Source organism: Cibotium barometz, chromosome 39 (genome assembly GCF_041138505.1).
Source record: "Cibotium barometz isolate CiBa-2024 chromosome 39, ASM4113850v1, whole genome shotgun sequence".
Classification (NCBI taxonomy): domain Eukaryota; kingdom Viridiplantae; phylum Streptophyta; class Polypodiopsida; order Cyatheales; family Cibotiaceae; genus Cibotium; species Cibotium barometz.
The window spans coordinates 24,058,235-24,074,554 of NC_141084.1; the positions used below are offsets into that span (position 1 = coordinate 24,058,235).

The window sequence follows — 16,320 nt, forward strand, 5'->3', positions numbered from 1 at the left end:
TAATAAACCTCCCTTTTCTATTTATACTTAGAGATATTTGGGAAGATATTGTCCCCCCAAGCTTCGATTTGGAAAGCTGGCTATTTTGTAGATACCATGAAGGTGAGGAAAGAGTGCAAGTTTTTAAAAGTGCATGATTAAGATGACGATAAAAAAATCTTCGATCTCTGAAAATTAGAAAAGTGAAATCTAAAAGGCTTTCGGAACTTAACTGAAATCAGAAGATTTATAGAGAGGGTCTTTATCTTGATGTTTACATGAGACTTCATATGATGTTTTCTTTAGCTCCTAACACGGCCATCCCCAAGCCTTGGATTCAACTAACCAGGCTAGGTCTACAGGTGCTTCAACCCAGACTGATCTTATTTCTAGCTTTTCCATACATTGGTCATAGGTTACACAAGGGGTCTTTATCTTGATGTTTACATGAGACTTCATATGATGTTTTCTTTAGCTCCTAACACGGCCATCCCCAAGCCTTGGATTCAACTAACCAGGCTAGGTCTACAGGTGCTTCAACCCAGACTGATCTTATTTCTAGCTTTTCCATACATTGGTCATAGGTTACACAAGCCCTTGCATATGGTTGCTTTACACATAAATTGCACTCATATGTATTTTGCACATAAATTAATATATGCATATGTATGCTTTTAGGGTGCACATTTTTCTCTCAGTGAGGTAAATCAAGACCTTTTGCAAAAGAATTATGATGCCTAACCTGCGTATTTATTGTGAAATGCTGCAGACCCGATGTGAATGCAGTGAGAGTCCATCCCCTGTTCTGGAGGTGTGACATAAGATTAAAGTTTCTATGTGATGCTAGTGACCGAGTTGAACTAGAGGACAAGGTATGCGAGTCTCTTCTTTTGGAAGATCTGGAGGCGGCGTCACCATTGGCTCTTGACCGTCCTTGGGGTGAGAAGCTAGATGCTGCCTTCATACAGAACCTTGGAAAATACAGGAAATATAATTACAGTAGTGTTCGAGACTTACTTCGAGTCATCCGTAACAAGTCTAGTCATTTCAGAGAGCTACCTCTAGAGATACAGGTATGTTTTCAAGGTCACTCTTCATGCTACTATTCCTGTTCTGGAAATGAACTTGCGCTTGTTTTGCTTTTTTATTGGGGGCATGTGAAGTTGTGGAGACAAGCGTCAACCCGTTAGCTAAAGTAGATCAAGAGCTGTAAAAAATGTCTCCCATACACCATAGCCTCCTCACAATCATGTGATGATCTCTATAACCCCGTGTAAGTGATGTCGAGCTCCTGTAGTTTGACAGGGTCGTCGAGATCAAGTAGTGGGACCTGCTAACACCTTGTCTTGGCGTTGAAGTCCTCCAGCATGTCTAAGAGGCATCAAGGAATCTGATGATGAGGGGTGTCCTGTGTCATGTCCTTCCTTGCCCTCCATGTATCTGCAAAAGGAAGGGGGGGGGGGGGGGTCCCGTCCATTCCTATCATCTGGCAAAGCGCCATGGCATCTGCCTCGGAACAAGCCCCCACCTGTTGCCGCCACACTCACATCCTTCCTGCACTTCTCCTCCTCAAGTCTCATGTATGATGCTCACACTTGCACATGGAGAGCCCTATCCTTCTTGCACTTCTCCTCCTCAAGTCTCATGTATGATGCTTATGTACAGAGAGAGAGAGAGAGAGAGAGAGAGAGAGAGAGAGAGAAAGATTTTATGAACGTCTTCCAAAAGACCGAACTCGGCCTATGAGACAAATCGGAGTACCTGTATGGGGTATCCTCTGTCATCCCAACAAAATGAAAAAGTACTGAACAAAAAAGCTGAATCTGGGTGTGCAGGAGATGGAGCTCTACTACTAGGAGAATGCAAAGCTATATGCATGGAGTATACAATCATGATATGCAACCTAGCTAGCTCCATCCTGTACCATACTGGGGGTATAAAATGGTATACATCAGTGAAGGGGGTGTCCACAGCTCCCTGAAGAACATGCCTGGGTGTGCTCTGAAGCGAGCCAGTCGCTCCGCACCCTCTCTGTGAAACTGAGCTCTGATCTCTGTCATCTCTCTCTGGTATAGGCGTGGTGTCCGAAAGCCAGGTGTCCTCTGTCTCCAGCGGGCTCTAAGTGTCTCCGCTCTCTGGAGAGTAATTCCCTGCCGTGTAGGGGCTGGGAGGGGGATGGATCTCTGAAAAAATGTAGTAATTTGTGTCTGTCGCCCCTCCTCTGGAGCTGTCTGAGCCTGTAATAATGTCTCTCTGTGGCGCTGTATGTCTAGAATGTCTCCCCCCAGTATGCGCTGGTCTGTTGCCTCAAAGTTCTGGCGTAGGGAATGTGGCTCTTTGAATAAAATTTGATATCTCTCTCTCATGGTTGTATATGCTCTGCATCTGTATACATAATGCTCCTCACTCTCCACCTCCTCTCTGCACAATCTGCATACCCTCTCCTCTCGGGGGATCCGTGCTGCTTTGCCAGTCTCAATCTCCAATCGGTGTGATGAAACTCTGAGCTGACCAATAGCCACTCGGGAGCCGTGTGGTAAAAAGCCCTCCATGTATCTAGGCCTCTCTATAAATCCATCATCAGTGATACTCATGAAGTGATCTCTGTAGTATAGCATCTTCGGTGGAAGAGGCTGTGTAGGCGATATCCATGTCTCTCGTGTATAGAGCTGCCATAGATCCTGTCTTGATACTCTGTTCCTCTCACTATGAGAGAGACGGATATGTGGTGCATCCCTGTCATACTGGAATGGTGGTAGATGATCCATGTCTAGGCCATGCTATGAGAACCAATGTGTGACCTGTGCATACCATGATCCTCTGTCTCCTGCCTCAGCCAGCTGTCTAGATGCCTCAAAAGCTCTGTATGACAATCTGTCCTCTGGCATCTCTCTGAATCTGTCTAGCAGGCATATAGTCTGAAATATGGCCTCTACCATCATAGGAGGCGCAGCAAACTCTGCTCGGATAATGTCATGAGGTACTGACGGTTTGCTGCGTATCATGCGTGCCATCATGAGGGCCTGTGGTCTCTCTATCTGTGTCCACCAATGGGTAGCAAGGCCTGGCGCCCATACCGCTGCTCCATACATCAATGCCGGTGTGACTAATGTGTCAAATAGCCACCCCTTCGTCCGGGGCTCCTGAAAATGCGCCTGGTGGCACTGTCTCTCTAGCATAGCCAATGCTGCATATCCCCGTGTTAATCTAGCTCTGGCTGCTGAACCCATGGTGAAGCGTGTGGCTGCTGCAGAGAAGGTAACCCCTAGGTACACGTATGATGTCACCACCTCCACCTGGCATCCTGCGAGAGTGAATGTCAGCTGACTCCTGCCCTGTCTCGATGTATGAAAGACCATAACCTTGGTTTTCCCAAGGTTCACAGTAAGACCCCTCTGTGTGCAGAAATCATCGAGTGCATGTAGATGCTGCCGTAGACCACCTAGAGACTCAGACACTAATACAATATCATCAGCATAGAGCATAATATGTAGTGAGAGAGAGAGAGAGAGAGAGAGAGAGAGAGAGCGTCTACGAAAGACCCATTGGGCCTATGAGACCAAAGTGATACAATAATGTCCATGGCATATCTCATCATGGAATGGAAAATGAAACAGAAAGAAAACATAAACATAGTTATCTCATTAGGTGATACAAAACTGTCCATGGAAACTCATCATGGAATACTAAGAACATCGAAACATGAGAGCAGCATCAGCTTCGAGTAGATGGTATACCAATCTCCAAAATATCAAGCATGGGGCTGGATCTAGAGTTGATGAGGTGATCGGGGCCGGGGGGCCGGGGGCGTCGGGCACGCTGGAGTGCGGAGGCTCGGTCCGAGGTAACTCCTCTCGGGCGGAGTAGCTCGTGGAGGGTCCACAAGATCCACTATATCGGTGTCCTCCACCTCCTGGGTTCGGAAGAAACTGGTGATGGTTGGTTGGTGAGGGAGGGGGCGGGGTGGCTGGGGTGGAAGCTCTCTCAAGGAGGTGTCCATGTGTCTGCGGAGCTCAAGCAGGAAGAGGCCTAGGCAATGCTGGTCTTGGAAGTTAATGATCCTGAAGAGTGGACCAAATCCCTCACGAAATAGACAGTGAAACCTCTCACAGATCTCATAGTAGAGAGAGAGAGAGAGAGAGAGAGAGAGAGAGAGAGAGAGAGAGATTTTATTAACGTCTTCCAAAAGACCGAACTCGGCCTATGAGACAAATCAGTGTACCTGTGTGGGGTATCCTCTGTCATCCCAACAAAATGAAAAAGTACTGAACTAAAAAGCTGAATCTGGGTGTGCAATAAGTACAATGAGTGGGGGAGGGGATGGAGCTCTACTACTAGGAGAATGCAAAGCTATATGCATGGAGTATACAATCATGATATGCAACCTAGCTAGCTCCATCCTGTACCATTTTGGGGTTATAAAATGGTATACATCAATGAAGGGGGTGTCCACAGCCCCCTAAAGAACATGCTTGGGTCTGCTCTCTGAAGCGAGCCAGTCGCTCCGCACCCTCTCTGTAAAACTGAGCTCTGATCTCTGTCATCTCTCTTTGGTATAGGCGTGGTGTCCGAAAGCCAGGTGTCCTCTGTCTCCTGCGGGCTCTGAGTGTCTTTGCTCTCTGGAGAGTAATTCCCTGCTGTGTAGGGTGAATGGGAGAAAGAATTAGGGTTAGGGTTTCATGTGAGAGACACACACAGGGAGAAGGAAGAGAGAGAGAGAGAGAGAGTTGTGGGGATAAGTCAACTCAAGCATTGAGTGTGTGACTCCCCTATCACACATGTATATTGCACTAGTACACATAGTGCACTTAGTACATTAAAAGTACTAAGTGTACTATGTACAATAACTTATGGGCTTGTACACACTACAAGGGTGGGCATAATGCCTTTACCCCAACAACCTTCTACTTAAAGGCAAAGTGCCCTTAAATGAAGGAAAAGAAAAATCAGCATGTACATGATAATATACAAGGCTATATCAAGGCTGAAACTGGCCTCATCCAATGCCCATCAAGTGTCTGCAATGAGCAAACCGCTCCGGAGGCAATTCCTTTGTCAACAGATCAGCCGGGTTGTCATCCGTATGAATCTTAACAAGCTGAATTTGCTTGTTCTCTATCACCTCTCTGATGAGTGATACTTCACATCCACATGCTTCGTCTTTGCATGAAAGACAGGGTTCTTTGCCAACTGGATGGCACTCTGACTGTCACAATGCAACAATGGAATATCCCCTGTATAACCCAAATCAACCACTAACCGAGATAGCCATAATGCCTCCTTGCAAGCCTCTGTGGCTGCAATATACTCGGCCTTTGTAGTAGATAAGGCAGTGCACTTCTGCATCCTGGATATCCATGACACAGCACCTCCTGTGAATGTAAACACATAACCGGTACCGGCATAATCCGAATCCGTGTAACCATGCACTAATGCATCCTGTTTGCCAAAGCATATGCACATATCCCGTGTGCCCTTCAGGTATCTCATGACACCTTTCACTGCTTCCCAATGCTTCTTGCCAGGTTTGGCCATGAAACCACTCCCACTGCAAATGCAATGTCCGGCCTAGTAGCAACCATGGCATACATGAGACTGCCACAAGCTGAAGCATACGGAATCTTTGCCATATCAGCCCTGTCACTATCCGACTGTGGGCTGTCCATAGCACTGAGTTTCACATATGGAGGCAAAGGAGTACTAGTCTTCTTCCCCCCGTCCATATTGAACCTCTGCAAAACTTTGCCAATGTATTCCTTCTGAGACAAATACAACACATGCTGATTTCTGTCCCGAAGTATCCGCATACCCAAAATGTGATTTGCATCACCCAAATCCTTCATATCAAAGGTTTGATGCAGCCTCTTCTTCAAGGCATCCATCTCTTTACGAGATTTCCCGGCAATCAACATATCATCAACATACAAGATGAGAATCAATAGATTGCCATCCAAAGCTTTCTTGGTGTATAAGCAGTGATCTATGTCACTCCTCCTGAAGTCCTGGGATTTCATGAATGTATCAAATTTATGATACCATTCCCTTGGTGCCTGTTTGAGCCCATAAAGACTCTTTTTCAGCTTGCATACAAGCTTCTCCTTTCCACTTACTGCATAACCCTCTGGCTGTTGCATATATATTTCCTCATGTAGATCACCGTGAAGAAAAGCAGTCTTCACATCCATCTGAATCAAATCCAGATCATCATGAGCAACCAAAGCTAATACAGCTCTAAGTGTGGTCATTTTGACCACTGGAGAGAAGATCTCATCAAAGTCCACACCATATTCCTGCTTGAAGCCCTTAGCCACTAACTTGGCTTTGTATCTTGGCTTTGCATCAGGTGCAACTTTGAGCCTGTAAACCCACTTGCATGGCAAAACCTTTTTGCCTGCAGGCAAATGCACCAACTTCCATGTTCCATTTTTGTGCAGAGAATCCATCTCTAACTTCATGGCATGCTCCCAAAGAGCCTTGTCTGCCCTCTGTAAAGCCTCCTTATAACATGAGGGCTCCTTATAACATGAGGGCTCCCCACAGTCAGTGAGCATCAAGTAGTCAACCCGTGGAACAAACCTGTCAGGGGCTCTGGAGGGTCTAGAGGACCTCCGTACCCAATGACCATCATTTGCAGGTTGCTGTCCAGCCTGCATATCACCCATTGGTGGCTCCTGTTCCATGCCATATGGTTGAAAGATCATGCCCGGTATCTCCTGTAACTGTGGTATATCCATAGGGATATCTTCTGCCATCTCTGGCTGTCCATTTGGACCATTTTCAGCACTATTTAAGGGCTGGTTTTGCTGCTATAATGGCTGATTTACAGCCCTTGGTTGTTGTCCATGATGTCCATCATCATCAAAGATGACTCTGCCAGGCTCCTGTTGCCTTGCAGGCTCCTTATACATGCATGTTTCATCAAAAATGACATCATTGCTGCGTATAATCTTTCTATTCACTGGATCCCAAAGTCTATACCCCATTTCACCTCTGTCACCATATCCTAGGAATATGCATTTGTGAGACTTAGGATCAAGTTTGGTGTGCATTTCCCTGCGTATGTGCACGTATGCAACGCAACCAAACACTCTCAAGTGCTTGTATGCAGAGGCTTCCCTGTCTATACTTCTTCTGGCACTTTCCCACCAAGCCTCGTATTAGGTGACCTGTTTATAAGATGAACGGCTGTCATAACAGCTTCAGCCTAAAATCCATGAGGTAATGCAGCATGTGACAACATAGAACGGACCTTCTCCTGAATGGTCCTGTTCATCCTCTCTGCTGTCCCGTTTTGTGGAGGATCATAAGGAATAGAGAGCTCCCTCTTGATGCCTTTAGCATCACAAAAGTCCTGAAACTGTTTGGACATATACTCTCCACCATTGTCGGAACGCAAAGCCTTCAGTGTTTTGCCAGTTTGATTCTCAACAAGAGCAACAAACTTCTCAAACACTGAGAATGTATCACTCTTTAAACGAAGAGGATAAACCCACACCTTGCGTGTGGCATCATCTATAAAAGACACAAAGTATTTTGCCCCTCCCAAAGAAAGCTGAGGCATCTCACATACATCTGTATGCACAAGCTCTAACTGAGCATCTTTCTGTCCAAAAGCTTTCTTGTGGGGGCACTGGAGTTGCCTGCCATATATACAATGCTCACAAAACTGAAAACTTGAAAACTTTAGAGAAGGCAAGTAACCCAAACGAGACAATTGCTCCATTCCTTTGACACTCATGTGTCCCAACCGGCTATGCCACATAGAGATTTCCGGCAGCTCGGTTGCATTTACATTAGCATGGTGACAAACACCAGCATGCATGAAGTAAAGAGTGTCCACCTTAGAGCCTCTGGCAACAACCAGTGAGCCCTTACTAATCTTCCACTTTCCACGACCAAATGTGGTAACATAATCAGCATCATCAAGCTGTCCAGTAGAAAGCAGGTTCTTCTTGATCTCAGGCACATGCCTGACATCATGGAGCATAAGCTGTGAGCCATCTGAAAACACAAGCCTCACATCACCTCTGCCAAGAATCTTGCATGCATGGTTGTCACCCAAATAAACTACTCCTTCATTTCCAGCAGTATACCTGACAAACAAGTCTCTGCAACCTGTGACATGAAAGGAGGCACCTGAATTAATGATCCATGAGTGCATACCATGACCATCTCCTGCAAGAAGTGAATGGGCATCAAGTGAAGACGTGAATAGGACCTCATCCTCACTGTCACCTGCATGTGACACATTGACTTCTTCAATCTTGACTCCACTTTTGCCCTTTTGCTTTACATCTTTGGCTTCATCTTTGTCTTTTTCTTTGCCTTTTCCCTTTTCCTTTTGATCATTTTTCCATTTGTAGCATTGCTTTTTGATGTGTCCCTTCTTGCCACAATAATGGCATTCCAAGTCCTTTTTGGAGCGGGACTTGCTCCTTCCCCGTTCTTGGCTTTTACCCCTTTGCTGGGATCTCCCACGTGCATTCATTGCATTGGACTTTCCAACAGAGTTGTTTTTCCTGTTCATCTCCTCTTGAAGGAGAGCACCCTCAACATCTGCATATGACAGCATAGCATTCGAATTGCTAGTGGCTGTCCTGAATGTGTCCCAACTCTCTGGCAAAGTGCATAAGAGAAAAGTGGCTTTGAACTCATCGTCCATTGCCAACTTTTGATTGATTACCTGGCTGACAACACCATTAAACTCATTTAGATGGGCTGCCATAGACGCCCCTTCCTTCATTTGAAGACCTATGAGTTTCTTCAACCAATACACTTTGCTTGAGGCACTTTGCTGGGCATACAAGTCCTGCAATCTTTGCCACATTCCCCAAGCTGTCTTCTCTTCACGAATGCTGAAAAGTAAAGTGTCTGACACAGACAACATGATGGTGGATCTTGCTAGCTCATCCATATCTTCCCACTCTTCAGCAGTAAGAGAAGCGGGCATTACACCCCAGGCTTGTGCTGCTTCTTCTGGAGCAACACATTATAGCACTGGGTTTGCCAAATATCATAATTATGTGAGCCTTCAAGCTTCTTGATGTGAAGCAATGAAGAGCTCTCACCTGTGTGGTTGCCATAGCAATATGCAACCTGTCAATGCCTGACTCCCTGCAAAATGTGCAAACATTGCACCAAAAGCACACAAAGTGCTCACAGTTGTTCTCCCAAAGTTTATCTCCCACTGCGGAAGCACAAATGCAACTCTACTCCCACTGTATGTGATGAAATCACCAAAATCTGGTTGCTGCAGATTTAGGACAGCACCTTAAATGTGCTCTGTTCCCCTTCCAAAGTACAGTACAGCAGTACTAAGTGCTCACCAATGATGTACCAAACCTGTACCGGCAAGTATAGCAGCTGAAATTGAGATTTTTGCTCACTCAAATCAATGTGCAGCCATGCCAAAACTTGTACAAAGCTGTACCAAAGCTGTACCAGCAGGTACAGTAGCAATAAATGCTCTCCTGGCTGTCCAAATGAGTGAAAATCAGACTTTTACAGTCCCCACCACTGCATACAACAATCCCGGACTGAAAGTGAGCAAAAGCCCCTTGACTGCAAGTGGATTTCCGAGGATTCAAAGCATAAAAGTCTTGCCTACTGCTTTGCCAAGCTCAACAAGCATAAAATCTTGAAAAGCCCCTTGATTTAAGATCAATTTCTGATCATACATGGTACATTAACGCACATGAAGGCATCCAGAGTCTTCCCGATGCTTCCCCCTGGCCACATATACATCCAATACATAAAAGCCCCTTGATTTACAGGCACATTGAGTGCTTGACAGGCATCAACACATTGCCCAAAGCATCAAATGCGAGTGCCTGCATGCAAATCAATCCAATTGGCACAAAAGCCCTTTGATTTGCACATCAATTTCTTGCAATTTTGCCCGAATGTGAAATTTCTCACATCATGCAGCATGTATGAATGCTTAATTGCACAATTACATCAAAAGCCCCAAATTTCGACATCCAATTTCCTGCAAATTGACTCTGATTGTGACCAATGTCACCCAATTTTGCCAATTTTGCTCAAAAATTGAGCAATTTGGCACCTGTACCTGCTCAATTGATAATTGTACCTGCTCAATTGCAAATCCCAAAAAAAAATTGAAGCATGTACCTCGTAATTTCTGATTGCAGGAAAAGAGGAGGCGTCGAATTTGCTTTGATGAGGTGCTGCTGCAGAAATCTGACTCGACTAAGGTCAGAGGCACGTGTGTGTGCCCAGCGCAGCTTCTCAGCAGCAGGTAGTTGTGACCGGCTTTTTTTACGTGTTAGCCTTGGGCTGGATGCAGGCGTGGATGAAACCGCAGGCTGGCAGTGGTGCGTAGCTCTCCTCGTTGTGTGCAACACAGTAGACGGCGCCAGGGACACGTGTTCCCAGATATTCGCGAGGCAACCAGTGCTACCCGTCGCACGTCGCGTGTAGCGGTGGCCACGGCGAAGCTGTGCTGGCGCTTCTACTGACGCCACCAGTCTAGAGGCAGACAGCCCGATGTGCAGGGCCGATTTCGCCATCCTCCAGAAGACAAAGAGACTTGTCGGCATTATCGCTGTCGTTGATGTTGTCGTCGTCGTTCCCGTCGGGTTGATGGCCAGCAGCACGAAGGACCGCACATATGGCGTTGGTGATGGCGATGGCGGTATCCTCATCGTCGTAGTCAGACAGCTCGTCGTCGCTTTGCAAAATGGCCTCCAAAGCGGACTACTGTGTGAAGCGAAAGCTACTGCACAGAGAGATTCGAAGGCTTAGTGCTCAGCAGGTCTCTGCAGTTCTGTTTGCCTCCGCTCTGATACCAGTTGAATGGGAGATTAAGAGTTAGGGTTAGGGTTTCATGTGAGAGACAAACACACAGGGAGAAGGAAGAGAGAGAGAGAGAGAGAGTTGTGGGGATAAGTCAACTCAAGCATTGAGTGTGTGACTCCCCTATCACACATGTATATTGCACTAGTACACATAGTGCACTTAGTACATTAAAAGTACTAAGTGTACTATGTACTATAACTTATGGGCTTGTACACACTACAAGGGTGGGCATAATGCCTTTACCCCAACATAGGGGCTGGGAGTGGGATGGATCTCTGAAAAAATGTAGTAATCTATGTCTGTCGTCCCCCCTCTCGAGCTGTCTGAGCCTGTAATGATGTCTCTCTGTGACGCTGTATGTCTTCCGTATTAGTGTCTCTCTGTGGACTCCATGATGTGGCAGAGTGAGGGATGTCCACTGAAGATGGTGGTGTATCTCTCTCTAATGACACTATATGCTGTGCATCTGCATACATAATGTTCCTCACTCTCAACCTTCTCCTGGCATAGTGTGCATATCCTCTCTGCTCTGGGGATCCGTGCTGCCCTACCTGCTTCAATCTCAAGCTGGTGTGATGACACTTTGAGCTGGCCAATCGCCACTCGGGCACTATGAGGCATGTACACATCCATGTATCCAGGTCTCTGTATGAATCCATCCGCTGAGATACGCATAAACTGATCTCTGTAGTATAGCATCTTCAATGGTAGAGGCTGACTGGGTGTAATCCAAGTCTCTTGAGTGTATCATTGCCACAAATCTTGCCGAGGGACTTTGTTCCTCTCACTGTGAGAGAGCTGGATGTGTGGTGCATGTATAGCATACTTGAAAGGTGGCAGGTGATCTATGTCGAGACCATGCTGAGTGAGCCACTGTATCATCTGTGAATACCATGATCTCCTACTCTCTGCGAGCTGCCTAGATGCCTCAAAAGCTCTATGTGAGAGTCGATCTGATGGCATATCTCTGATCCTCTGTATGAAGCAGATCGTTTGGAAGAGGGCCTCTACTAGCATAGGAGGTGCAGCAAACTCCGTCGAGACAATGTCATGTGGGACGGAGGGTTTGCTGCGGATCATCCGCGAGGAGAATCTGAGGCCTCTCTATCTGAGACCATGCGGAGGTGGCGAGCCCAGGTGCCCATACTCTGCAGCATACATCAAAGCAGGGGTGACTAGTGTGTCAAACAATCACCCCTTCGTGTGGGGCTCCTGGAAGTGTGCCTGGTGACACTCTCTCTCTAGCATGGCCAGAGTTGCATACCCTCGTGTGAGTCTATCCCTGGCTGCCTGTGCCATAGTAAATCTTCTTGGCGGAGTCGTAAATGTAATCCCCAGGTACACATGAGTCTACCACCTCTAACTGTCCTCCTGCTAGTGTGAAGATGGCTTGTCGTCGAACCGGCCCTGAGGTGTGGAAATCATGGCCTTGGTTTTCCCAAGGATCACTGTAAGCCCCCTCTGTGTGCAGAAGTCATCGAGTGCATGGAGATGGTGCTGTAGTCCCATCCGCGACTCAGAGACCAGAATAATATCATCTGCATATAGCATAATGTGGACTGTGGTACCTGAGATGTCTACCCCGTCCCCACCATCGTGACCAACGAAGTCTGCCACCTCATCGATGTATAGCCCAAATAGTGTAGGAGAAATGAAATGATATATTAACGTCTTCAGAAGGCCAAAATGACCTATGAGACCAAAAAGGTTACAACAATTGGTGGATCTGATACAATGTCTGTGTAAGAAAAGCTAAAAACAACTAAACAACTAACTGAAATTGAAACAACTATGAGGAAAAGTACGGTACTAGGAGCTCCTAATGGATAACATCTGGGAGGAAAACTCCAGCAACAAAGGTAAGCATCATACACATCACTATCCAAAGATGTCTCTCATCGGTCGATGGCGGATATCCTCAATGTCCTCCATGGTGAGTACTCTGACTGGACGTCTCCCATGCTGTGCTAGTATGGTCCTGATCCTCTGTTGTGGTCTCCGTTGGTGTCGAGATGGGCCTCTCATCTTGGGGCGCCTGGACCGCCCCAGCTCTATAGCCCGATCAATCAGTGTACCTCTGGTGCGGCTAAAGTGTATAATCTGCCTTTGTAGGTGTCTCTCCCTCTCTGATACCCTCCCTCTCAAGAGACCCTCTCTATGTCTACGCAGCTCCAGCAAGTATAATCCGAGGCATCTCTGATCCTGGTATCTCATGACTCTAGAAAGTGGTCCGAAACCCTCTCTAAACAGGCAGTGAAAACGGCCTCGTATCTCATAATATACTGGACAGTGACATACGTAATGTAACTCTGTCTCTGGCTCCATCTGGCACAACTGACAAATCCTGGCCTTAGTTGGTACTCCTCTGAATCTGCCAGTCTCAATCTCTAGCTGGTGTGAGGATGTGTGCATCTGACCAATAGCACACCGTACCCCATGAGAAAGATGAGTATCCATGTAGCTGGGTCTAATCACAAACCCATCCTCCGTGAGCTGGAGAAGATGATCTCTATAGAAAGCCATCTTCGTACCAAGCTCGTGTGTCGGCTGTATCCATGTCCTCCTAGTGTCCAGCTGAGTCAAGTCCTGCCTGATAAGTCTGGTAATCTCTGCCCGTGTGAGAGAGGGAGGGTGCATCCGCATACTAAAGCCATGCAGTTGGAACCAAGCTGTCATCTGTGCATACCAACATGATCCGTCTCCCTGTGATGCCAACTGTCGTGAAGACTCCAGGGCTTAGCGAGCATATCTGTCTCTAGGGAGAGCCCAAGTGCTATGTATAAAAGAGACTGATCGAGTGAGTGCCTCTACTACCAATGGGGGGGCAGCCATCTCTGCACGGATAATATCATGTGGTACGGAGGCCTTGGCCCTAATCATCCGGGAAATCATAGAAACCAAGGGCCTCTCCATACGTAGAGAGAGAGAGAGAGAGAGAGAGAGAGAGAGAGGGGGGGGGGGGGGGAGGGGAGGGGAGGGGAGGGGATGAGAGATCAGAGATGAGATGAGATGAGATGAGATGTTATGTTAACATCTTCAAAAGGCTAGAATGACCTATGAGACAAAAGTTACAATCAAAGGTCCGATACAAGCTGTCTGTGGAAGAAGAAAGATAATATAAAGAGGGATACAATCAGATGAGTGATAGCATCCGGGGGGGGGGGGAGAGAGAGAGAGAGAGAGAGAGAGAGAAAGAAAGTTATATTAATGTCCACGGGAGGCTGAATTCGACCTATGGGACAGATCAGGTACATCCATTTACATTCCACTCTGGGTATTGATGCCAAAGAGGCATAAAACTGGAAAAAAAAAAAACTCAAAATGAACTCTTAAGACTCTTAAGAGTTTAAATTACAATGGGTTCTATTGCATCTAGTTTGAAATTGAGGTTCAAAATAAAAATAGCTATATTTCATCCATGGATGGATTTGCTCTTGAGGGGGGTGGGGTACGGAATTCTTTAATGATTGCTTGTCCTCCTCTGTATATTGCCCATTTGCCATTCTTTCTTGCTTCTTTAACTTTATTTAGCTCTGCCGATTTGTTCTTGAGTTGTAGCGGGGTGAGTTCATCAGCTATCCATACCTTTGTCCCTTGGAGAGACCTTGTTTGCTTCATCACTGCTATTTTCTCATTGTTGTCCATATAGGAGACTTTTACCTTTGTACCTTTTACTATAATAGAGATAGGGTCTCCTAAGTCCACGAAGGGGACTACTTTGCTCAGTTGTGCTGTAAGTACATCTGTATCTAATATGTAGTCTTCTCGAAGCTCTTGAGCTATGTCTGCCCTATCCCAGCCTTGAGGAAGACCACCGACTCTGATTACCTTTTTGTTACTTTCCATTCGTTCCTTTTCTTTGACCGCTGATATGACTTCTTTAACAAAATCTTGTGAGTTAACTGAATTTACCTTTGAAACATGGTTTGTCATTTCTGTTTGTAGTGTTGTAGGTATGGGTCCTTCTCGTGCTTCCTCTTGCTTCGTCTTCATGGCTTGCACTTGCACTTTCAGTTCGTTGATTTGTTCATCTTTCTTGATAGTCTCGTGTTTGAGAGAGAGAGAGAGAGAGAGAGAGAGAGAGAGAGAGAGTCATCGGAGAAAATTTCGCATGGGACGCGGTAACATGAGGCCAATCTCATCCGAGGTAAAATGCCTGGTCGGCCTTTGCTGGTGCGCTATGATCAACTGTATCCTCCGGTGCATACGGGATCTCCTGTTGGGTCCACTGGGCCTTGGACATCTGGCTCCACTAAGCTATAGCGCCTGATCACGTGTCACTCCTCGAGAGGCAGCTCTCAGTGTAGATGCTAAGGGAGTCAGGGGTTGAGTGGTGACCTGCAAAGTAATACCGAAATAGTCAGTCAAATGTCTTTGTACTAGTCCTCTGATCATGTGTCCACTGCTACGTAGAAGCGCCTCCTTGTGCCGGCATAGCTCCAATAAGAAAAGTCCGAGGCATCTTTGATCAGTGAAGTCCACTCTGGAGAAGGGTCCAAAACCCACTCTGAAGAGACAAGTGAAATCTCCCTCGGATCTCATAGTAGACTAGACAGTGGCATATATAGTGCTTCTCTGTCTCAGGTGCCATGTTGCACAAGCAACAAATGCGCTCCTTTGCAAGCAGTCTCTGTGGTCCATATCTACCAGTCTGAATCAGTAAAACTGAAGTGCGGATCTGTCCAATAGCACATGTAATGCCATGTGAGAGGTGTGTGTCCATGTACCTCGGGCGAATGATGAACCTGTCCTTAGTGGTATGGAGAAGATGATCTCTATAGAAAGCCATCTTCGTCCCTAACTCCTGTGTCGGTGCAAGCCACGCCATGAGATCGTATCCGATGACCCTGCTAATTGTTAGATATCATCATCCCCTTGCTGCTGGCTTCCTTTGTGGTGTCCTATTTTAGCCTTTAGGGCTGACCATGTTAGCTAGAGGGGCTGGTCACCCCTCACATTATATTCCCATTTTTCCCCATTTTATGGAGTCTTGCCTTTTTCCCTAGTTATGAGAGAGCTGGTCGGCTGCCCCTACTTTGGCATATATATAGTCGGGCCATTCCCTTCTCAGACTTGACTTGGGTATTTGCCTCTTGCATGCCTTAGTGCCTCTGCATATTGGCTTGCTGCAATCCCTCACATACGAGGTCTTCTTCCCCTCTTGCTCGGGACTTATATCCTTGTTTGGTGATATTGAGAGCAGGTATACACCTGAGTTTTCTCTCCATCTCACTCTCTCAAGTCTCTCCTGTGTTTCCACTTTCCCATCTTCCGATGTGCATTCTATCATGGTATCAGAGCACCGGTGACTTGCAGTGTTTGTTGCTCCCCCCTCTCACTCCTGCGTTTTTTTTCTCAGTTCTGCTGCTGGTGGGTCTGCCCTTTTCCAGGCGCTTCACCATTGCAGATTTGTGGTCAATCTTCATCAGATTTGACCCTTGGGACTCCTGAACAGCTGTCAGCCTGCTCTGTTTCAGGGCAGCAGCACTATTTGTGATGCGTTTCTTCATCTACAGGTTGTTT

At 46.5% G+C, this 16,320-nt stretch overlaps 1 protein-coding gene across 4 annotated transcripts in view; it reads left to right on the forward strand.

Annotated features, from left to right (window-relative positions):
- The window catches only part of LOC147615898 (serine/threonine-protein kinase/endoribonuclease IRE1a-like), a 76,081-nt gene that overhangs the window by 51,184 nt on the left and 8,577 nt on the right, over nucleotides 1-16,320 (forward strand). For all 4 annotated transcript variants that reach the window (XM_086778526.1, XM_086778527.1, XM_086778528.1 and 1 more), the window contains one exon: nucleotides 749-1,052. In XM_086778526.1, coding sequence (XP_086634652.1) covers nucleotides 749-1,052 — 304 coding nt within the window. The remainder of the gene's footprint in view (nucleotides 1-748; nucleotides 1,053-16,320) is intronic.